This window comes from Alosa pseudoharengus, unplaced genomic scaffold (genome assembly GCF_046254945.1).
Source record: "Alosa pseudoharengus isolate Yale_2024_CS ecotype anadromous, Long Island Sound unplaced genomic scaffold, YU_APseudo_1.1 YU_APseudo_1.1_scf_10, whole genome shotgun sequence".
Taxonomy (NCBI): Eukaryota; Metazoa; Chordata; class Actinopteri; order Clupeiformes; family Clupeidae; genus Alosa; species Alosa pseudoharengus.
In genome coordinates, this window is record NW_027468565.1 from 29399701 (window position 1) to 29424437 (window position 24737).

General features: G+C 42.0%; 1 protein-coding gene across 2 annotated transcripts in view; it reads right to left on the reverse strand.

The window, feature by feature from the left end:
- Positions 1–24737, reverse strand: part of cracr2aa (calcium release activated channel regulator 2Aa) — a 45611-nt gene that overhangs the window by 14236 nt on the left and 6638 nt on the right. For both annotated transcript variants that reach the window (XM_076269426.1, XM_076269429.1), the window contains exons 3-14: positions 21370–21481; positions 20762–20954; positions 18667–18813; positions 16252–16342; positions 15683–15778; positions 8137–8324; positions 7778–7849; positions 6251–6296; positions 5710–5789; positions 4346–4562; positions 3013–3150; positions 1704–1839 (exon numbers count right to left, since the gene is read on the reverse strand). In XM_076269426.1, the coding sequence (XP_076125541.1) occupies positions 1704–1839; positions 3013–3150; positions 4346–4562; positions 5710–5789; positions 6251–6296; positions 7778–7849; positions 8137–8324; positions 15683–15778; positions 16252–16342; positions 18667–18813; positions 20762–20954; positions 21370–21481 (1516 nt within the window). The remainder of the gene's footprint in view (positions 1–1703; positions 1840–3012; positions 3151–4345; positions 4563–5709; positions 5790–6250; positions 6297–7777; positions 7850–8136; positions 8325–15682; positions 15779–16251; positions 16343–18666; positions 18814–20761; positions 20955–21369; positions 21482–24737) is intronic.

Here is a 24737-nt window from a genome sequence, read left to right on the forward strand (position 1 = left end):
TTCTTCTTTGTTAGTGCAGAAGATATTAAAAAACACGAGGAAACATACAAACTGGAGAGAAGTTACGCCTCGGCCAAAATGATCAGTGGAACACGATCGCATCATTGCTTTATATCAATTTTGAAGTTTGATAGAGGGTCTCTTTCATGGGGGATAAGGGGTTAATCTGTGACAGTCCCAGTATTCAATTGTTTGCCATCACTGAGCATAATACTAAGTTATTTCCACTATCTTCATGCTTTATCATCACTAAATTCTCCCTGATCTACATTCCAGACTTCTGAAAACAATGTCCAAAATGGTGCATTATAAAGACTAAAATTAATATTATGAAGCTTCATAGTCAAAAAATGTATTTCATTAAAAGTATACATACAAATATGTATTTTTATCTGGTATAAATCCCGTTAGGATCATCAAGTGCCCACATGGTCATTTGGGGGTCCAAATATGGGGTTCCTAAAGAGTCACCTCTGCCGGAGGGTTTTTGGACCCCCATAAAACCCCCACCAGTGATACCATACCCTTCAAATTCATTTTGGCAAGAGCAAGGTTCCCACATTTAACAAATAATCCTGTTTAGAATAAATATGATCATTAATTGTGGTGCTAGGGCCACCCAAACAGTGAAAAATCACACATGCCGTCAACATTTTTTAGGACTTTGGTGACCCACCTCTCACCCAAACATCCCAACACCCAAACATACCACTATTAGAACAGACGTTATGGGCTTCCAAAAATGGCAGAAGATGAAATGTGAAATTCCAATGTGTCAATTAGGGCCGTGGCACCCGAAATTCAAATGGACGCCACAGGCAAACCGTTAGATATTGACCTGAAACTTCAGATTCCTTTGTTTGGTAACATAAGGCATATATATTCACCGCTTTTCAGCAAAATCTGAGAGGTGTCATGTACATGGGTGGCTGAGTTGCCGTGGAATGACTCCAATGTGAGATATGCCTATATTTTTCAGAGAGCACCAAGTCTCGCCTGTCCTAGATTCAATCTATTACTCTTGCTGTGATAACCTAAATGTAGATACATACATAATATAGCCTAGCCCAGCGGTTCCCAATCCTGACTCGGCTCGCGTACCCCCACCATTCGACACATAAAAATGTAACACATTCTACTGACGCATTCCAGGCATCATGTTTAATTAGCCGCCCTACAGTACATGCTAACAAATAACAAAATCACAATGTGCAACTGGCCTATGAGCTCTCACACTAAAAAAAAACAGTGTGGAGAACAACATTAGGAAACACAAAGAAAAAAGAGCATAGGCTTAAGATTTTAACAAAAAAGATTTTTTAAACACCTTTCCGACATTGACCATTTCATCTCACATACCCCCTAGTGGAAGCTTGTGTACCACCGGTGGTACACGTACCACAGTTTGGGAATCCCTGACCTAGTCCGTCTTTTGACTAATGACCTTCACACATGAAAAATAAAGAAAGCATTTCAACTAGAAGTAAAATATGTCCCATTTATCTATCAAGCATCATTAAAGCATTAGACAGCCAGGTTGGCTTCCCAGAGATCTAATCAGCAAGACATATCAGAACTGTTCATATTGTATCTGCCGATGATGATCCTGACCTTGTTAAAAAAAAATTCTCAGGGGGCATGGACATCATGCTGATATTCACATGCATCTCAGCTAGATGAGAGAGTATTAAATGATCACACACCTACTGTGGCTGAGGTGCCGGGGTGAAAGCTGTCGTTGCAAAAGCGGCGCAGCAGGGACGTTTTCCCCACACTTGAGTTTCCCACCAGAACGATCTTAAAGAGCCGGTCTGGAGCAGCAGAGGGCGTCCCTTCAACCTGAGAGAGAGAGAGAGAGAGAGAGAGAGAGAGAGTGAGAGAGAGAGAGAGAGAGAGAGAGAGAGAGAGAAAGAGAGAGAGTGAGAGAGTAAGTGAGAGAGAGAGAGACAGAGAGAGAGCATATAGACAGCAGTCGTTACTGAAACCGTAACATAACCGTTTACCGTTGTGAATGTAAATTCAAGCCCCATCTGTGGATCATCATGGATGTCAAAACCACTGAATAGCCTAACAGCCTGCTCTGTTCATAGACACACAGCATCTCCTCCTTCTGCTCACAGTGGCCTCAGGTAGGTAGAGAATGGTGTCTGAACTCACAAAAAGATAACTACCCAGTAATGAGAGGCTTTGAGAGGCTCAGAAAGTCACAATGAAAGAAAATGAACAGCGGGCCTCCAAGTGCAGGGACTCCTGTGTGCCCACCCACACAATGGACAGGCGAGGATAGAGACCTCCACGTCATGGAACAAAAGGTCTATTCACGCAGGATTAGCATTTTGGATGATTGACTGATACCAGTAACAACTGCTGACATTCTGGAATATAAGTCTTGTGAGAACATGGCATCTCGACTGGCCATTTCAGTGAAAATTACTCGGCACAAAGAAACAAGACAAATACACCTGTGTTGGCCATTTTTAGCTTAGCAAAAACACCCCTGTAATTTCCCCTTGTCTGAAGAGAGCGTCAGTGTTCTGTGTGTGTGTGTGTGTGTATATATATCTATGGACTGATGAACTCAACCGTCTCTGTGCTTTCTTAATCCTCCTCCGAGGAACTCCCTGATGGAGACACAGCAATTTTCTGCTTCAGACCGGAATCAGACTTATTATTTAAACTGTTTCTAAGCTGTTTTTGCGAGGAGTACATTCAGAGGATGAAGCAGAATCAACAGCTGAAGCTGTACTTGACTGTAGTTGACTGTAATTGACTGTAGTTAACTGTAGTAGACTGTAATTGACTGTAGTTAACTGTAGTTGACTGTAGTTGACTGTAGTTTTGACAACCTGAAAGTCCAAGTGCTTAGAGCTGTCTCTCTTGCACTTGTCTGGATAAATGAAAGAGAAAAACAAACAAAACAAAAAAAGAAAAAGGAATCCAGGATTAAAAAGAAAAAACAAAAAACAAACAACCCCCTTAGGACCCCCTTAGGTACCCAAGATGTCCACTTACGCTGCTTGCGGTTTCCTTGCCGATGGGCTGGTGGCGGGGGGATATGGGGGTGTCGGAGCGACGGCTCTCAGAGCTGGGGGTGCTGGACCTGGGTGGGTAGATGTTACTCATCTGCAGGTCAATGCCCTCCTCCAAATCCTGCGGAGAAAAGGCATGTGTGCTCAGGAGCCAAAGACATGTGGATGCTTCTAATGGCTCTATATAGAGTACCAAAGTGTGACATTCCGTTTCCATCTGAATCTAAACAAACTTTTGAAGTGGCTTCAATAGAATGTAGACATGTGGCATCATTTCTCGCTAATAAATTGTTTTAAATGTAGGCTAGGCTATAGCCATTTAAATGTGTTTTACCTGCTAGGCAGCAGCTTAGCCACATAATACAGATTCCCTGGTAGGTGTAATAGAAAGAAACACAATTCCAGTGACCAGTGGATATTTTACGTCTTATTAAAGATTGGTGGATGTTAAGAGTGACGTTTTTTGCCTCAAAAAATAAAAACTTTTACTGAGGAAACCCATGCTAAAACAAAACGCTGTAGTCGCAAATTTGATCATGTTGGTATGAATATGTGTTGTAGTATATGATTCCTACAGTATAAAAACAATTTAACGTCTTAGAAATGTTGTAAAAATATAAATAGACTAAGAAAGCCACCATCATGGTCACCTCTATGGTTAGACTGGTTTGTTTAGGTCCAGTGACCATTGCTGCCTTGACAACGCTAGGTCATGGCTTCAGTAGTCTATTGGCCAATAACTGATATTTGGTTGACCATCTGGGCTGATTTTGATTTACCGGTATGTAGCTGTTTGGTTAGTGGGATGGTAATTAACAAATGTATATCAAAAGGAATGCTTGCAAATACTTTTCATACTTTTCAAGAATTAGTCACTCATTCTTAAACTTTAATGTAGGAAGAACTGTCCATATGGGCAAATAAATGAATACTGGTAAAATACTGTTTGAATAAGACAGGCTATAGTGTCCAGGCATGACATAACAGTTTAAGAATAAGTCCCAATTCTAATGTACTAGGCAGACATACTAGCAAAAAAAGACCGATAACAATATGTGTCGATAAGGATCAAAACTGTCCTGTGGTCGACCTCTAATGTGTGTGTGTGTGTGTGTGTGTGTGTGTGTGTGTGTGCGCGCGTGTGTGTGTGTGTGTGTGCATGCATGTATATGTGTGTGTGTGTGTGTGTGTGTGTGTGTGTGTGTGTGTGTGTGCATGCATGCATGCATATGTGCGCGCGTGTGTGTGTGTGTGTGTGTGTGTGCATGTGTGTGTGCATGCATATGTGCGTGTATGCATGCCTGTATGTGTCCTACCCCCTCCTCCTCGCTCCACTGCCGGAGCTGAGTCCTGGGCTCCTCCTGCAGGAGGTCAGGCAGGTGGTCCTCCTCTATGGAGATGATGCGCTGCAGGTGTTTGTGTGGAGCAGTGCTGAGGGGCAGGTTCTCCTGCCCAGGGAGAGCGTTGTGGCCATTCAATCCCATCTTGCTCTTCCTCTTAGAGTGAGGCAGGACTTCCTCTTCGTCTGTATCACTGCAAGTCAGACCACAGAGGATCATATGGGTAACATGGGCTTGCTCATACTGCACTGGACAAACGTCTTTCTTTCTTTCTTTCTTTCTTTCTTTCTTTCTTTCTTTCTTTCTTTCTTTCTTTCTTTCTTTCTTTCTTCAGTTTCAATAACATCTGGTAGAACTGGAGAAAGCTGAGAGCTGCACCAACACTGTGTTTTGTTCCAGAGGTAAACAGAGGCAGAAGTAGAACAAATTGAGGCAAATTGAGCTTGATTTCCCTCTTGACTGCAGAGTGGGAGAAAAGACTAATCAAATGGAGTGGTGTATTCTACACAATGCAACACCCGCAGCAGAAAGTTTGAATCAAAAACAGTAAAAACAAAGAAACAAAACCAAGCATCTGAGAGTGACATCTAGTCACTATGGAAACGCCTAACCGTCTGTCACAACTAACATCTAGTCATTATGGAAATGCCTAACCGTCTGTCACAACAAATAAGTCCCATTCATTATGCAGCCTTAAATATAAAGTGCCACATTCAAAACATAAAAAAACAACAAGCATGGTAACCATACGAACTGAGAAAGCTTCAAAAAAGGATAACATCCTGGAGCAACAACAACAGCCTGGAAAAGCAGCATGCTCCATTTTAGTCCATCTAGCTAAATACATTGTTTTCTTCCAATATGCCGGTCTTAAGGAGGGTTCTTTATTCAATTACACAACAGATAGTGGTCTGTGTAGCCCTTTACAAGAAAAAAAAATCCCTTCTGGGGAAATGAACCTGGAGATGAACAACCTGAATGTTGCATTATTAGTCTTCGTGCTACATTAAGAAATAACTCATGGCTGTTCATCTTGAATAATGATGTGACTATGGGGTATGAATACTATTTCATTAAGATCTCTATGGCTTCTTAAGAGACTATATCTCTTATGCAGTCAGAATGTATGAACAACATCAAAAACAGTGACAAGGGCTGACTATGTTTCATTATATTCGAGTTAGGCAAACTGGTGGCAAAAGCATACATTTTTTTTTTTTTTTTTTAAACTGCAGGACTGTAAAGGCAGTGCATCAATTCACTAGATTTGCAAAAGAACCCTAAGTAGACCTAATAGATAGTATCAGCCATCTGGTGCGCACATGTCTACGGATGTGTACCTCTTTAAGGACGACTGCCGCTCGGAGTATCTGGAGCTGAGGGAAGCCGATCTCTGACTCCAGGACAAACTCTTGGGATTCTGGGAAGCAGGCAAAGCCAGAAAGTATTCACTAACAGTCCGAAATCACAGCACTGATGTACAAAACAAATGGGATTGAGTAACAGTGAATACAGATAAACCAACGTTGATCCTTCATGGAGTGTAAACATTTTCAGTTGTCTCTGAGGTGTCAAGATGTTTGATTGTATGGGAGTAGGAGCTAAAGACCTTTTACTAAACAAAGAAAGATTACATGCAGAAATGAATACATGTAAAAATGTCTTTCACTTGTTGATGTCCATCAGGATGCTTGCTATGACAGCTAGTAATAAGCATATTTGGCTTGGTAGCTGGCTGTGATCTGGGATGCCTATAGTGGAGATTGTAGTATGTTGTTTACCATTTGTTATGGTGGAAAAAGCTGAATGTACTCTCTTGGCCTAGTTCTGCGGTGTGTGTGTGTAAAGGCTATCTATTGGGGCTATTCCCAGCATGCTCACCTGATAGCACATATCTCTCTCATCCCGAAGGTGTTTGTTCATTTCTCTGAGAAAGAAAAAAGTGATAAAAAGGGAAAGATAAGTCTGTGTGTGAGTGTGTGTTTGTTTGTGAGTGTCTACGGCTGTTTCTGTTTCCTTCCGAGGATAAGATGATAAGAAATACGTGCTCATGCCCAGTGGAACATATGACATCATCAGCAAGTTTTCTCTACATAGACACTTGTTTAATCTTTCCCCCCAAGTTCAACAGAGGAAACCAGGGCTTGGTGCAGCAGCCTCAGAGCCCGGACACAAGAAGCCAACGGTTCCTCTTACGAGTTAGGTCATTTTGGCCATGGACAGGGGCTGCAGGACTGTTTTAGCATAAGGAATCAGTGACTGAGCAATCAATGAAAAATACCTACTTGATTGCTTGAGTGTGCATATGTGGTCTGTAGGAATGAACTGGACAGGCAACAGAAACTGAAAGGACAGCCCAGAATCGGGCTAAAGAAAGTTAAAGTTGACCGGTATGTAGCAGATGCTTTTATCCAAAGTGACACAGACTCAGGATTCAACAGCGGGTTTGGGATACGAGACTGGGCTGACCGGTTGTCATGACGATGGCGTTACCGCTGCTCCACCAAGAAGGTCTTAAATGAATGAGATGAAATATGGTGTCTGTGTGTGTGTGTCTGTGTGTGTGTGTGTGTGTGTGTGTGTGTGTAATTTTCATTCAGGATGTGTATAATGACGTCACTTTTCAGGACCAATGAGGGAACTGAAGAGTGGTGAAGGAAATCGTGAAGCTGTCCGCGCGCTGTTGGAAATACAACAATTGATTATAAACCCCTGTTACACCGAATAAATCTGACTCCGCTCAGTATTAGAAACGTTTCGGTTCAATGTAACATTGCTATCCATAGTGGGTTGATATAGAAAGGCTACAATAGAAAGGCTATGCGGATTAGAGCATAACAATTTATTTTACATCCAATACATTTTAGAAGGTACATCTAAATGAATAATATGAAAGTTACGAAAACAGGTTAAAGGAACATTTAGGAAATCAAATCAGAGAACATACCATTTCAGAGGATGATGGCTACAAACCTGGGGTGTAGGAGTTCTGGCTACAGAGGCTCCCAGAATAATGTGTCAACTTCCCTTAAATAGGCTACCCAGTTTGTGATTGGTTACATTGATATGGATCACATGATTGGAGGTCAGCTGATTTGGGATCACATGAGGAGTACTGCTGATGAGACTTGAGACCATTGTTGTAGTAAGAGTGAATCAATAAAGACATGCTAAGGTACACATTTGATTACATTTCCTATCCCTATAGTTAACTGTTCCAATGGACATGTGACAAGCATGTGACAGTAGACCCACAACAGGCCCACACTTAGTAGCTGAACAAAAGTCCACATATGATTGAAAGGATTATCATCAGCCTGGTAATTAGGATCCTTACATGTGTTTATGTGTATGTGTGAATGAGAATGTGTGAATGTGTGTGAGGTGTGTTAGAGTGTGTGTTCTCACCTCAGCAGGTCTAGCTGTTTCAGCAGACTGGCCCGTTCCCTCTGCAGACCTTCAGTGACTCGGTACATCTCACTATGGGAACAACAAAGACAAAACACAATGATGCAATCACAGCATAACCATGGGCGAACACACAGCGTCTGACCAGTCGCCAACGCACCACAGCATCTGACCTTCGGCTAGTCTCTGCCAACACTCTACAGCAACCTGCCTCCCACAAACAAGTATCGTTATCTGGCCCGTCAACTGGACCCACTTCCATTGTTGTTGTGAGGCCTGCTCCAAAATGTTGAGAAGTGTGTGTGTGTCCTGAGCCGTCTGTGTCTGTGTCTGTGTCTGTGTCTGTGTCTGTGACTCACAGCTCTCTCTCATCATGTAGCTGTGATGCCTGCTCCTGCAGGAGGCCGAGCTGCTCCTGCGCGAGCGACAGCTCCTGGGCGGTGAGGTCCAGCTCCTGCTGCAGCTCCTCGTTTGTCTGGCGCAGCTTGGCGTTCTCCACCCGCGTCTCCTGCTGCTCGCTACTCAGCTCCCTGCACTGGCCCTCCAACTGAGACAGAGAGATGGGGAGAGAGGGAGGGAGAGGTAGAGAGAGGGAGAGAGCGCGAGAAAGAGAGAGAGAGAGAGAGAGAGGTGGAGAGATGAGGAGAGAGGGAGGGAGAGAGAGATGGGGAGAGATGAGGAGAGAGGGAGAAAGAGAGAGAGGTGGGGAGGGAGAGAGAGGGGGAGGTGCAGGGAGATAAAGATGTATATATACAGTATATAGAGAGAGGGAGAGAGAAAAGAGAGGAGGAATAAAGGGTAAGATGTTGAAAAAGTAAAACGGAGAACTAGAAAGCAAATGAGCAGTGTTGTGTCCACACACACACACACAGATGTGCACTTAGGGTCTATCCGAAACAGAAGGCAGCTGTCTATTGTCTCGGTGCCTTCAGCTCTGTAATGAGTCACTTGCCATAGCAGGCATCAAGGTACCAGCTACGAACTTTGTTTCGGACAGCCTAGCAAGATAGCAACACAGAACACCGGTCAGAATACTAGAAATACCGTTACCGTTTTAGCTGCATCTCACCGTTGTCAGAATACCATACGAACTCGAGTGGCTTATTGCTTTTCTAAAACTGTTGTTATAAATACCTGGCAAAGTTTCATAAAGTAAAGGCAAAGCAACGAGAAATGTAATGATTTATTCATAGATAATCATTCTTCCGCCAAGAAATATATTTCCTCTGTCTGAATGGTTGCCAAGCAACGTTGAGACGCAGCTACTTTATCTTTTGTATCAAGTTATGATAGCGCAGTAATATAGAACGGAATGCGGTCAAGGTGTATGTTTGTGTTGGATTTTACAACGGCATCGAACGCGATTCAGCCAATCATAATCAAGGACCGGAACTTTCAGTTTTAGAAGGATATCTACTCTGCCTTCAAAATTCAGCAAAACAAACGTCTTAGAAGGCAGCATTTTACAGAAATATTTGACTCGGACATGTCTCGATCAGAGTTTCCGCTAGAAAAAAATGGTGCCGGTCGAGGTTTCGTTTTCCGGACATTTTGATGATATGCCGGTCAAATATATTATCGCTTCTTAATTAGTCAAATTAAGGGAAAATTGGAGACAGGCTATAATCAAGCTGTATAGAATGCAACATGTTCATTAGCCTAACATAAACCTACCGAACAAGATCTAGCCAGTATCTTTTCATGGACAGCAAGAGTCCGCTTCGTTCGTTGTTTTAAAAAGGCTACGTTGTTTGTTGCTGCTACGTTATCTCCAGTGGTGACTGTTTACAGTAACTTACACAGATGCGCACATACAAGAATGAGCGCTCACACCACTACCCCCTAATGCTATGCCTCTATTTGATAACAATAAATTAGGAAATGTTTCCTATTCTTGGAAATGTTTAGTTTATTTTTCTTTCGGCCGCGGTTCAATGATACCGTTTAATTGTGGCAGAAATTATTCGCGGACCAGTAGCCTAATCTCCTCGTCGAGGAGGCCCTAGATCATAGACAGAGAACGCATAGGCCTACTGTATGCTTTGGGCAAAGAACACTTTGCATGTCCAGTGACAGTGTACACGGAGAATGACAGTGTCTTGGAGCGGCCGCATCCCCCGCAACTCCACTTCCAATGTCACTGATTCCGACAGATACGCCCGACACTTCTGCTTTTTATCTGGTGGTGTTGGAGTTGACGGGACATCTGAGGCTTTAGACGTTACCAATTTATCATCATCCATCGCGTCTGGCCTCTGAAAAAACTTTTAAGGCTAGTCTGCCTGGGCCTGGCCATGTTCGAACCGCCTCACTGTTCGTTGTTTAACATGGACGTTTTAAGCGTGCGCTTCCTATTTGAAATGCAGCATAGCCTAGGCTATGCGTGTTGTTTAATAGCTTACTTTTCAAACGGTAGAGCCTGTTCGTTTAAAAACATAGCCAGAGGACGCATAATATAGGCTTACGTATTATGGCTTATTCTCAAATTCAGATTGCGTTAGGGGACGGGATTATTAGCCAATTTCAATCGGACAATTTGACCGGAGAGATTTAATTTTTTCGGACATTTCATTTTTTTTTCGGCCAATGTCCGGTATACCGGACAACGGAAACCCTGGTCTCGATACCTCGTTCCCCTGTTAGATATCTTAAAAGGCAGTATTTTTTCCCATTTCGGAGGACACAGCCTTAGACTTATCTATCACCTTTCCTTTTCTGTGAAATGAACAGCTTCAGCTATGTGCTATCAGGTGAGAATGTTGGAGACAACCACAATGTATCACCTTCATCCAATATTCACACACCTCAGAACTACGCTAAGAGAACAACATTTGGGTAATATACAATATCAATATCATATACAATATACCAAATAAATTTGCTGTGCGTTATGACCTCCCACTGCACATTCCAACTAAAGCACATGGTCACACCAGTGCTATTCAAAACAACCAGTAGCCAAGAAGTGTATGAGAAAGCTTTTGGCAACTACTGAGTAAATTCATATGAGGGGGTAGCCAGACTAAGTACTCCAACTGAGCTCCTGGACAGAGTGTGAATGTCCTGGCCAGCTGAAGTGTTTCAATGGTGAGGTAGGTGTGTGTGTGTGTGTGTGTGTGTGTGTGTGTGTGTGTGTGTGTACTATTCAGCGAGAGAACAGGTTGTAAGAGGACAGGCAGATAAGGTGGCCACTAAAGTGCTACTCAAGGCCATCAGGATAAAAATATACACGACAAAATGGGCTCCTGTCCACTAAACGGGCAAAATATTCTGCCACACAAAACACACACACACACACACACACACACACACACACACACATAGAAGCTGTATGAAAAAATATAGTCACAAGCTTCTGCACACATCCCATCCAATCCATAAATGCACTTTATACATATTACACACACGCACAGCATACACACACACACAGGACAGATAAAAGAAATTCAAGCACAGACACACAGGGCAGCATCACTGACCCACTTACACCAAACAACCAGCCCAGCACCTGATCAGCCACATGCCTGACCAACAGGGCCATGGGCTGAAACATGGGACATGAAGCGTGTCAGGATGCTAATGACAGGGTCCACTACTAATCAGGGCGGGGAGAGATTCATTGCCACTGTGCTCCTGCGATTCTACTGTACGCTGCAATGAATGGATTCGGCTATTTACAGCTGAATCCTTGAATCAGTTTCAGTCCGTGTCTGACCAATAGTCACTAACTAACACATTAAAGGTGGACCTTAGTTTGCGTCAGAGCTAAACTAAATGCTGTCAAAGGCCCGGGTTTACCTAAAGCTTAGCTGTGAATTAGGTCAAACCCAACAACCCTCCTTTGACACTCAAACTCGTATTGTTTGGCAGTGGCAGGTAAAGACTAGGCATATACGTATGTGACTCAAAACACACACTATAACACACTATAATACAGACTTACGTAGAGAAGTGTTCACCAAGCCCAGTCTACAGACTAATCCTTTAGTTCTTGGAGAGCAAATAGGAAATGGGAGTATTTGAGAGCAGATTTAAAGGATAATTCCGGTGTGATTTTGACCTAAAGTGTCTTGAAACATGATACCAAGTGTGAACGTATGTCTCATAGCTCACCTCAGCTTGTCCCCTGCACTCAGAAATATGGCGCTAGTTAGCCAATGCTACCAACAGGGTTTCATTGTGGTGCCTCGGGCATCGGCCTAGCCATGCAAATAAATCACTGTTTTACACCATTTACGAAGCTTAATGTAGCTCCATACTTCATTGGTAGACTTCCGAGGGCCTTGACATTTAAAACGAGACATGGAGAACTTTGAAAAAGCACTGGTACATTATTTACAATACGATTTATACAGACAGTACCTTAAGGAATTTTACCGTTCGACGCCATCTTGAATTTAGTCACGATAAGTAGAGCGATGAGTACGAACAAACAGGTATGATAAGTGACCGTTCGTTATTTATAAATGGGGTCACCGGAGGAAAATAGGGGAGGGTCATGTCTTTTTATTCTTTGTTGAGGGGAGGGTCACCTAACTTTTTTTTGTCTAGGAGGGGGGGTCACCCATCTTTTGTATTAATGAAAACAGCAAAAAATCAAAGTGGCTTGTTTGATTGTTGATTTCTGTCGCCATATAACGTTCTCTTTCGTTCCATAGCTCTGTCAACATTGAACAATGAAAATAAGGGAGATTTCCCGGGTTTCTCACGCAAAATACGGAAAATGTCAACATCCGTCCCCATTAACGTTGGAAGGGTTGGAGCAACAAAGTAGCCTACTTTATTCACGCCTAACAGCCTATATCCATTTGGTCAACTTTATCCAGCCCTAAAAAAGCTAAATGTAACTTTGGTTTACTTGTAGTTTACCGTGTAGCCTAGCCTAACTTTAAACAGTGTGCATGCTTATAAAGCATACTTGTGCTTCATTCATCCACACATCCAGCTCCTAACGTTTTGACAAGCATTTCTACCAATTGACTATAGTTTATTAAGCCATATGCATAGAAACTATATTAAATGGTACAAAGCCATTCCTCTTGTGATACTAATTGTTGCCTGTCCTTTAAGGTCATTAATGTTGGCCCAGTCATCTGATCACCCTCTTGACCTAATGCTTCAGGTTCCAGTGCACACAAAAGCTGCCATCTCATACCGTCATCTCAATCATGCCCCTGCAGTTTCTGTGAGTCTTCTGAGTCCATTTAAGTGCCCTTACCACACAGCATTATTGATTGCCATGACGACCTTCACTGCCCACTGGCTTTTAAGTGCCCTTTTGTTTCACTGTGCTTAGTTGGCACACAGCATGGAGTGTAATATTGAGGCTGCGGTAACTGAGGACTGCAGGTGTGTTGGGGAACTTCTCTTGTTAAAGAAAATAAAGAGAAAGTCGCACACTCTGCTCCACGTTTTAATGTTGAAGTGACGTTTCGGCCGTCTGGCCTTCTTCAAACTTACACAACACCAACATCCAAAGTGTCTTTATATTCATCCCAATTAATGAACACCTGGTCCCCTAGTGCATAGAGCTCATCCATTGGTTAGTCACCCTAAATGCCTCTGAGTAGCCTACAAGGCTCACTCATTGGCAAATCAGTCTTAATTAGGGGTAACCCAGAGTATTTATATCTATTTACACATGTTTACAGATTGAGATTAAAACATCAGTTCGGTTAAAACATCATAAATAATACAATCTGAAAGCCTAAACAACAAATCTTTTGCAGGTAACCCTTCAGAGAAAACATTTAAGGTCATATTCAACATTTAAACCATAAGGTGTTAAGGTTTTTAAATGGTATATCCAGTAGTGTTCCCTTCTGGAGAGTAAATTGTCTAAATCATCCCCTCTAGGGGGCAATGATACCTTCTCAATACCAATGTATTTAAGGGATGAAATTGGATGATTGAATTCAACAAAATGAGCAGCAACAGGATAATTCAGATTTTTGCATCTAATAGTGCTTCGATGCTCAGATATACGTGTCTTCAAAGATCTACTCGTTTTGCCAACATAAGATTTACCACATGGACAGGTTATTAAAAATATCACATACGTTGTACTACAAGAAATTTTACCTTTGATCTTAATTTCCTTTCCCGTATGTGGGTGTTTAAAACTGTTACACCTATATGTATAATTGCATTGGGTACAGTTACCACAGCGCCTGTTCCCATCAGGGATCGGTGCTAGGGTGGTTTGAGACACAATAGGGTCAGGGGACAGATATAAATGAACAAGTTGGTCTCTTAAATTTCGACCTCTTTTGTAGACAACAAGTGGTCGTTCATTAAAGACATTTTTTAATTGATCATCTGATTCCAAAATATGCCAGTGTTTCATGATTATATTCTTTAACTGTCCAAAGTTTCTGCAATACTCTGTGGTTAATAGCACCCGTTTATTGGATTTCTTTTTTGGTTTATTTTTTAATAAATCAGTTCTTGGTATATTATTCATTTTATTAGCTGCTTCATTCAAAACAGAGTTTTTGTAGCCCCTCTTTCTAAAGTTATTTTTCATGGTTGTCATGTTCTTAGTCAGGTCTTCAGGTTTTTTCACAGATACGTTTTAAACGACAAAATTGGCTGAAAGGTAGACTGTTTTTTAGTGGCAAGGGATGGTCAGAGTCAGCCCTTAAGAGGGAGTTTCTCGCTGTAGGCTTCGTGTAGAGATCCGTATATAATTTCTCCCCCTCTCGGATGATCAACAAATCTAAAAAACTCAGCTTTGTGTCGTTATAATCCATGCTAAAGGATATAAACTCAGAACATGAATTAAGGTATGCAAAAAAATCTGTCAATTCCGTCACCGATCCTTTAAAGAGGCAAAAAATATCATCCAAATATCTCTTCCATATAAAGATATTATCTTTGAAAGCATGGTTAGAATAAATATGATTTTCCTCAAATAAACCCATATATAAATTTGAGAAAGAAGGTGAAAAAGAACTCCCCATCGGTACTCCATGTCTCTGAATGTAAAATGTGTTTTGAAATATCCAGTAGTTGTGTCTTAAAATTAGTTTGGATAATTCCACAATACATGTTTTAGTAGGATTACACATAGAATCAGGTAAATAATGGTCCAGTGCTTCCATGCCTCCATCATGTGGTATGGATGTATACATTGCATTGATATCAAAAGATACTAAATACATTTCCTCGTCTCCCAGAGAGTTAATGGACTCAATGACGTTAACAATGTGACCAGTATCTTTAGTGAAAGAAGGCATAACTTCTGTCAAAGGTCTAATAAAGTAATCCACATAGGTCGACAAACTGGATGTAATAGAGCCAATACTGGCCACTATTGGTCGGCCTGGCGGTTGATCAAGATTCTTGTGGATCTTGGGTAACGTATAAAAAGTAGGAATAACCGGGTGTTCAATGCGTAAAAAGCCATATTCTTTTCTGGAGATGTCTCCTTTTTTAAACAGTTCATCAAGGGTTTCAAAAATAATCATCTTAAAACGTTGTGTTGGATCTTGTGGTATTTTTTCATAAAACATTTCGTCAGCTAACTGTCTTAAACATTCTTTTACATAGTCAGTTTTGTTCATAACCACCGTAGCTCCCCCCTTATCTGCTGATTTAATGACAATAGACTCATCTTCTTTTAAATCCTTCAAAGCATTTCTCTCCTCTTTTGTCAAGTTTTTGTATTGTAATCTTTGTTTTTCTTGGAGATATTTATCAACATCCTGTTCAACCAGTCTACAGTAAGTCTCAATGGAATTATTTCGATTAATTGGAGGTACAAATGTGCTTTTGTTTTTAAAGACTTTCTTCTCAATTGTTGATGTAACAACACTTTCAGTAACTTGTTTTTCATAATTTTCTTTAAAGAATTCTCTTAAGCGAATGTTCCTAAAAAACTTGAACAAGGGGAACTTCTCTTACCCTCCTCTGTTTCTGGAAGAGGTGGTCCAGCTCGCTCTCCTTACTGGACAGCTGCTGCTCCAGCTCCTGGCTGCGCGACAGGAACCGCGCCGAGTCCTGAGAGAGAGAACCACGCGGTCAAATACACACACACACACACACACACACACACACACACACACACACACACACACACACAGTGAGTCAGAGAGCTGAACTGAGGATATTTGTCTTTACTTTGGCTTCAATGCATGACGTGATAACTCATTACCTTAGCAATCTAGTGCAATTAAATTAGTGGGGAAACAATAACACCACTGTTATTAAAATTGTTACACTGGAAAAAAAACATTTCTTCATACACATGTTGTTTTTATAAAAGTTGTATATTCCCTAAAAGCCTGAATACAACTCTACAAGATCAAGAAAATGTTACCATGAAAAAATGACTTTAAAAACCTAAAAAACTTTAGGGGCAATAAATATGTAAGCAATATAGCACAAGTGCGAGTGGCGTTGGGAAGGACACACGAGAGACGCAGCAGGTAAGCACAGACGCAGGTACATTCTTTACCCACACACACACACACCTGCATAATGATCCGGTCCTTCTCATTTTTGATCTGCAGCTCCATCTCCTCGTACAAACGATGAATCTCGTCATCATGCGTCGCCGCTTTCCTGCAAGTTAATGTCATAGTCACGATCCGCCAAAAAGACACACACACACACACACACACACACACACACACACACACACACACACACACACACACACACACACACACACAGACGTTGTCTAACATTTACAGACGGCCACTGCAACAAGAATTCCTAAGAATTGGTTGCCTACAACTAGTCTATATATTTCATACTCAATCCAACAACAATCTTGACTTGAAAGCACTTTCCTTTCTTGAAGTAAGATAAAAAAAAAAATAGTGAGTCAGTTGCACTTGAAATTAAGCCGCACAACCTACACTGCTCAAAAACATTAAGGTGACACAGTTTTTCACAATTGCTAAAACACAGTTTTTGAAACCTTCCGCCCTTTTCTCCTTTTTCAAACTACATTTACAGAACATCTGACAGTTTCCTCTTGCAAAATCAAACAATTGCCTCATAACAGTTTCACCTCAACACCAAACAATGATAGTACTGATCCAATGTGTGATTGAAGTGTCCCCTTAATTGTTTTGAGCAGCGTATTTCAACCTTTGAAATACAATTTTTGGAATCGTCTAAGAGCAGACTTTTTCCATTAAGTAGCACTTGCAAGGTTATATAGAACGCTTCATCACCGGTTTCAGACCATGTTGACAAAGACCTGAGCTGGTTTTCAGACACACATCCACATCCACATCCACACACACACACACACACACACACACACACACAAAACCCACAAACAAAAACAGCACTCCAAAATCAAAGGCATATGCTAAAGCGCCAGGGCAATGAGATCAGAGACAGGATCTGAAGTGGTTCTGCTCTATGGGCTTCTATTCAGTGCCCACTCCAGTACCGTCTCCATTTGTGCTCCTGAATACAGCCGACGAGAACAGCTGCTAACACAATTACTCATAGACATGCTCTATGTTTATTTGGTCCAAACACACTTGTGGAATACGTTCTGACTGTGTCTTAATTAAAAGAATATTGCTAAAATTATAGAGGATTGTTGAAAGACGAAAAATAGTAATTTCATGTCCTGAACTGGGATCAATTGAATGCCTCGTGGTCAACACAGCCACCTGTCTATCAATGACAGGAACGTTTGTCTGTCTGTTGTGTGTCTGTTACTCGCATATCTCTCAAACCGTTCATCCGATTGATAGCATTTGGTTCGTTTTTTTATTAAAGCTTAGTTGGACCTTTTTGCTTAATATCTTCTTTCATTACATCCCACTGTTTTTGGAGCAAATTAACCAATTCAGTGCACAGGAACCTGTAGTCTCAACGTGTATCCTCTCCTCTGCATTCCCTGGATATCTAAAGAGTTCTTGAGCATCACCTTGAACAAATAAGAACAGGTTTGACAGCCACAGACTAACTTAAACCAAAGAACAAACAACATCTTCCAAAGCCCACTTCTCTGAGCGTAGGAGCTGAGTCCAAGTAAGTAATAAGTGGCAGAAACACAAACAGAAGCAGAAGAGTGGGTGTTTCCACATGAAAACATCACCGGATCTAACCACACAAAAACCACATTGGCACACACACACACACACACACACTGACATAACCACATACATACGCATCAAAGGACAACAAAAGAGCCGTCTCAATTAGCAATAATGAATTGCTAATGGTCTTCTCCACACTCTGCGCAGAGGACCACTTCCCTGGGGCAGTGTCATGATTATGGTTATGGTTATTGCAGTGTGGCAGGGTTCAGGTAATGAGATATTCAGAGACGCCCCTTAAAGGCCCAGCTGTTTGAAACATTTGTGACTTCGTGCTCATGTGAGGGACAGATAAGCAGACGTGTTATTCCAAATAGTCAACTATGTTGTGTACAGTTCTGTGGTCTGGGTCAAACCACTACATGCAAATGGTTTTAAAATCCATCACAGCAAAACATTGCCAAAGGGCATGAGTTAGCAGTCTAGCAGGTCTTTTCTCAGGGTCAACAATTGTGCTGTTGATTGTGCTTGTAAGGTGTTTGCACATGTTTGAAGTAGCTAGATAACTTCCCACGTCCCATGTCAGACGTTCTCTTGCATTTAAGAGGGCTAAACTAACGCAAGGGCTACAGCAGGCCTCGTGCTTTTAGAGAGAGAACTGCAAGAAAACACACTCACATTTACACACCAACACACACACACGAAAGTAACAATTGAAATTTGAGTGCTAACAAAACAAGGAGTCTGTGACAGAACACCCTTCCACACACACACACACACACACAAACAACAAAGCAAACAGCATAAACACACCGAGAGACACCTAGACAAACCCAGACCTAATCAAACCCTGGCTCTGGAGTCGTTGACCTCACTGACCTCTTGAGAGCGCTCTCCATCTCTCGCTTCTCCTGAGTGGCCTCCTTGATCTGCTGCGTGACCCGCGCTAGGAACTCCTCAAAGTTGGCCAGCAGGTGAGGCTCGTCGCGCCGCAGCTGTGCCCACAGACTACGCACCTCAACTGGGCTGGAGTAGAGGGGACGTGGGGGGTGAGAGAGGGAACCATGGGAAGAGTGAGCGAGAGAGAGAGAGAGAGAGGGAGGGAGAGAAATAGACCACACTTTAATCTTCACTTCAGAACAATTCTTATTAAAAAACCCAGTTTCACACAAACATATTAGTTAGTGTGTATGTGTGCGTGTGTTGTGTGTCTGTGTGAGAAAGCTAGAGAAAGAGAGAATACCTTTTGGCTGTGTGTGTGTATGTGAGAGAGAGAGAGAGAGACAGAGACAGAGACAGAGAGAGTGTAAGGTTGTGAGAGAAGCGCTATGCACTTTCCCTTGCAGGAGCGATATCTAAAATCTGATAACAGCAGAGGTCCATACAGTACAGTTCTGCAATCTCCACAGCAAGGCAACGCTTAGTTGTCCTGTCATAAGCCCCTATGTTATGAGTACTGACTGCCCACTACTGCTTACTACTGTTTTACTAATGTACACAGCCTAATGTTTTCACTACTTTTTTACTGCTACACTGTTTTTCATGCTATATTAGCACACATGATCAATGGCTGCGGTCAGGCTTCTGATACAATACTGAATGAATGAATGGCTATAACCCTATTACCTCAACCTGTTCTTGCACTGAAATAGTTTTTTTATTTTACCTTGTCTACATTATACTTTACTCTCCTAGTTGTCTATATTATTTATGCTGGTCTCTAGACCTTACTCTTGCACTGTTGCACTGTTGGACTAATGTTGGACTACTTTTTGCACCTTCACCATGACACTCACTTTCTTGAGCACCTTGCCAGGCACACATAACTAAGGACTATGGTTGGACTACTGTTTGCACCTTCACCATGACACTCCCTCCCTTTAGCACCTCACCAGTCCCGGCCCTGTCACTACAAGCGTCTTATGCTTGATCATCACCCTCAAGCACATTGGACTTTTTTAATTTAACTTATATAGTGTATTTAGTATTTAGTTTTCTTAGTTTTCTTATCTTTCTTATCTTCTAATGTCTTTATTGTATAGTTGAGTTTAGTTATATGTTTATACTTATACTTATGTTTACCATTTCTGCTGTAAGTGCATGTTGTGTGTTATGTCTGTATGCTACTGAGACCCTTGAATTTCCCCTTGAGGATCAATAAAGTATCTATCTATCTATCTCTATCTGTTATACACTTCACCTCCTTTTCAGTCTGTCATGAGGAAAGTAAAGAAGTGTCCTCCGCCTCGTCTCTCCATCCACCACTGCTCTCTGATCGAATGCAGGTGCTACGCTAAAGGTGAGCTCACTCAAGCGTTCTAGAAAAGGCCCATTCGGCCTGTGTGTCTTTGTAGTGTGCTAGCAAGGGAGAAAGAGAAAGACAGAGAGTGTGAGAGAGAGAGAGAGAGAGAAGTGTGTGCGTGTAGGATGCAGGATGTTCTCCGTCCTGTCTGAGACAGTCCCACAGGGACAGCTGTCCCTGAGAACGCCCACACTTCGAGATGGAGCACACAAAAACTTTCAGCTTGGACCAAACCGTCCTTTCCACCAACGGCAGAATGACCTTTCCTCAAATCGATCACGGTGACTCAGGTAATTAAGCACCAAACTACAGAAGCCTTCCCGTCCAGTTGAAGGACTTTCTGTTCAGACGTCTCCATATTACAACCCAGCTCATCTAGATCTCACTGCACCATGCACTATATGGGCAAATCTATTTTGCATAGGCATGAAAAAGATAGTATAAAATATTGATATATTTGAAGTAAAATCTATTTCTAAAACAAAGCACAATTTCATAAAAGTACTTTGAAGCACATACATGTAGGCTACAGTATTGTGAAACGCTGGCACTAGTGATCCCAGAGGCGGATGCTGATTACTTTAGAGGGTCCAGGTCACTTTAGAGTACTTATAAACAACAATAAATAAACAGAAATGGCCCTAGCGGGGCGGTCAGTTTGACTGTACTCACTCCTCAAACAGGTTACTGGCCCCCAGGCTCTCCATCAGCATGCAGAAGTGCCTCTCCTCCTCCTCCTCCTCGCCTCCCCCTGTCAGATGCTCCTCCCAGTGGCTCTGGTAGAACGACTCAGGGGGAGCTCCGGAGAAAGACACCTCCTCCCCCAGCTCCGACACGGACACTCCCTGGCCGAACAGGAACTCACCTGGAGGAAGACAGACAGGAATGCTGACGCAGGCATAGTGCTGACAGGAGGAAATGAAGCACATGGCACAGGGAGTAGAGCTGGGGTTTTATACAGCAGGAAGTGTGCTTAGCTTGTAAGTTTATAAACAGGGAAAGTATTCATGTGTACATTATAAATAAAATGGGTTCTGAGATTTAAGTCTGCTCTGGTAGCTGATAGATTTATGAGTGTGATTTATCCGTGTTTAAGTGGAGAGTACATGACATACAGTATTATCTTAATTAGCACATAAGCACATAATTAACAGATTTGACTTGGGATATGTGTGGAGTGGTGTGTTTGGACTATTTAAAAAAAACACAGACTGAGAATTCAGCGGTTTCCTAATAAGTGACAGGTCTGAGGATTTGACTGGGAATATTCCAGAACCCACTGAATCCAGAAGAGAACTCGTCCAGGGTGAGGTATCCATTGCCATCAGCATCCAGAGTGTCGAAAACGTTCTCTAGCTCATCCGCGCTAAGAGGAAGTTCTCCATTCAGCCTCTGCTCAACACAAAAATAGAGAAGAGAAAAAAAAAATCCTCAATACATCAGGAAACGTAACCTCAATACTACAAAACTAAACGCAAAACAACATCTGACACCAAGCGTTGGCCAATTAGTAACACTGTAACCTCACCCTGCCTACATTTGCACTTTCAAACTGCCTCCAGAACAAACAAAAAAAAGGTGTTTAACGGCCCACACAGCAGTGTTGTTGACACACAGCAGTGAACCCAACATGGTCCATCCCTCATAAAGCCTACAGCAAACATCATGGGTCCTGTCTCTCTCCGGGCCAGATGACCGTGTTGGAATGAAGTATAATTATAATTAGACTGCACACACACACACGCACACGGTCTTATCGGTCCCTGGCACAGTCCCTGAGAGGGGCCTTAAGTTTGTTTATGTATGTGTGTGTGTGTGTGTGTGTGTGTGTGTGTGTGTGTGTGTGGTCCTTAGTAAACATGGCCTAATCTTGACCTTGCCATGCTGCAACAGATGCTAATGTTAAATGTTAATCGTAAGGTGTGAGTTTTATGAGTTGCTTATTGTATATTGTTGCTCTTGTGCGGATGCTAATCTCTCCAACCGGAGTCCAGTTTAAACCTAAGAGCTAGATGTGATTCTCCAACAAACCTCCTACACAGGATCAATTGGGGCCTGCTGGCACAATCATTATTTGTTTTTAGAATAGATTTCCTATAGACATCCAAATCATTAAGGTGGGCATTTGGCTGATAGAGGACAAGGCTAATTAATTGCCACCAATTAACATTTGCCCAAATGAGCCATGCAGATCATACATAAACTCTCACTCTGGGAGCTACCTTGTAAGGCCGTCTGGCTCTCTTTGTGTGCTCTGTGTTCCGCATTCATTGGAGTAGAACGAAAAAAAGCTCAAATGTACACGCATGACCTGGTCATCGGGTGCTGACAGAGACCAGACTGCCAACTCATTTCTAACAGATCAGTGGGCATCACTAAATTATGTATACCTCTGTGCAACTTTTGATTCTGTAGCTTTAGCACATTAATTAAACATATCTTTTTCACAGAACAAGTGTGAAAAGGGTTGAGTTTCATTTGAGTACCCTCTCCCCACACCCCACACCTGCAGAACCCTGAAGAGGCTAAGAGACAATATACAGGAGACAACTCAAACTCCTCCACTTTCAAGGGTGGCCATCACACACACACACACACACACACACACACACACACACACACACACACACACACACACACACACACACACACACACACACACACACACACACACACACACACACACACACACACACACACACACACACACACACACACACACACACACACACACACACACACACACACACACACACACACACACAGGGCTGGGCGATATATCGGTATTACGACTACGACCGATATATTTTGGAAAACGATATGTAGTTGAGACAATATCGTAATACCGGTATTATGTCAAATAATGGGCCATTTTATCAAAGCCACCTGCTGTTCTGTGTTCAGACCATTCAGATAGCCGCAGCTCTGCTCAACTGCGCCCCTTGTGTGTGCACGTTCTACCTCGCAGCACTACAAACTTTCAAACATGACGGACACTGAGTCAGATTTAGTTTACCTTGATCAGAGGGTGCTGATGCCGTCGGCACATCAACGGCTAGACAGAATTCTCGTTGTGAAATCAAAAATTCCACTGGAGCTCCAAGCGGTTTTGTACACGCAGATTTAAGTTACAACACTGTTTACAGCTCTTCGACTCACGGTAAAATGTCATTTTTGGTACATAGCCTAGCTAATTTAAATACACTGATGAATGCTTGCGTTTAGCGATATACAGTAGCAGATCTAAAGTCCTCAGGGAGACAACCTACACGCTGATTTTATTAAGATATGCACGCGGGGACTCGCGAGCAGTTTAGGGGCATTCTTTTTTATGATTCCTGAAACCCCATTCAATCGTGCATAGGGATTTTTCTTACGAACCGGAACATGCAAAAATGAACGCATACAAAACGACGGTATCGTCTATCACACTCTTGATGAGTGACTCAGTTACGTTGTTTAAGTAGCCTAATTGTTTAAAACTATTTTTGTTGTTGATAGCAACATGTCTAGGCCATCATAGGCTACATTTGCTTGTCATCTAGGCCCTATCAAACCCTTACGGGTAAAAAAACTGCATTGTGTGACAAAACTGCAGGTTTTTTCAATATTTTTGTGCCCAAAATATTGCATTGTGCAGTACAATGTAGGCCTGCATTGCCAGTCAGGGTCAACTTTTGGTCTTTTGTTATTTGCACAGCTTTATCAGAGCAACTGTAGCCTATGCCTATTGTAGGCCTATGTTATTGTTTACACTTTTTTGCACAGCTGTGTTAGAGCAGTTTGAAATCATTCTAATTAAAGCTGGTTGAGTGAATACGAAACACTTAGCTCTTTCTGTTTAAAATATCGATATATTGTATATCGCCAATCAGCTCCAAAATATATTGGGATATCAGTTTTGGTCCATATCGCCCAGCCCTACTCCTTGTGCAGTTAAATATTTACAAACAGGTGCTGTGTAGCCTACTTTTTTCTTATTTGCAGAGTATGCCAATTGGTTTATTATATTGGCTTTTAACGGTAGCCTATGTTTTGTGTTACCTTTATTGTTTTCTTGTTGTAAAGCTGTAGGCCTGGGTCGACCGAATATTGTTATTTGCACAGCCCTCAGAGCAACTGTATGCCTATTGGTATATGTTATTGTTTACACTTTTTTCTGTTAGAGCAGTCTGAAATGAATATAATTAAAACCGGCTGTGTTGTCATAATTGTTGTGTTGAGTGAATATATGAAGCACTTCGCTCTTTCTGTTTAAAATATCAATATCGTATCGATATCGTATATCGCCAATCAACCCCAAAATATCGGGATATCAGTTTTGGTCCATATCGCCCAGCCCTACACACACACACACACACACAAACACACCAAAAAAAGTCTAAACGATCCCTCAGCCTCCATAGCTGCATACTACTGCAGGGCTATTTTTGTCTATTTATGTATTAATTTGCTTGTTTGTTTGTTTGTTTGTATGTTTGCATATCCGCAGATGATCTACATTGATGAGTTCCTGCAGCGCATGATATGCATTGTCACACGCACAAGCACTCCAGTGAACAGTAAACAAAAGAATATGGAAATCCCTCCCCCCTAGTCCCTAGTCATCAGTGGGCTCAGGATGCGGCTGACAAAAGGGTTGCAGGAC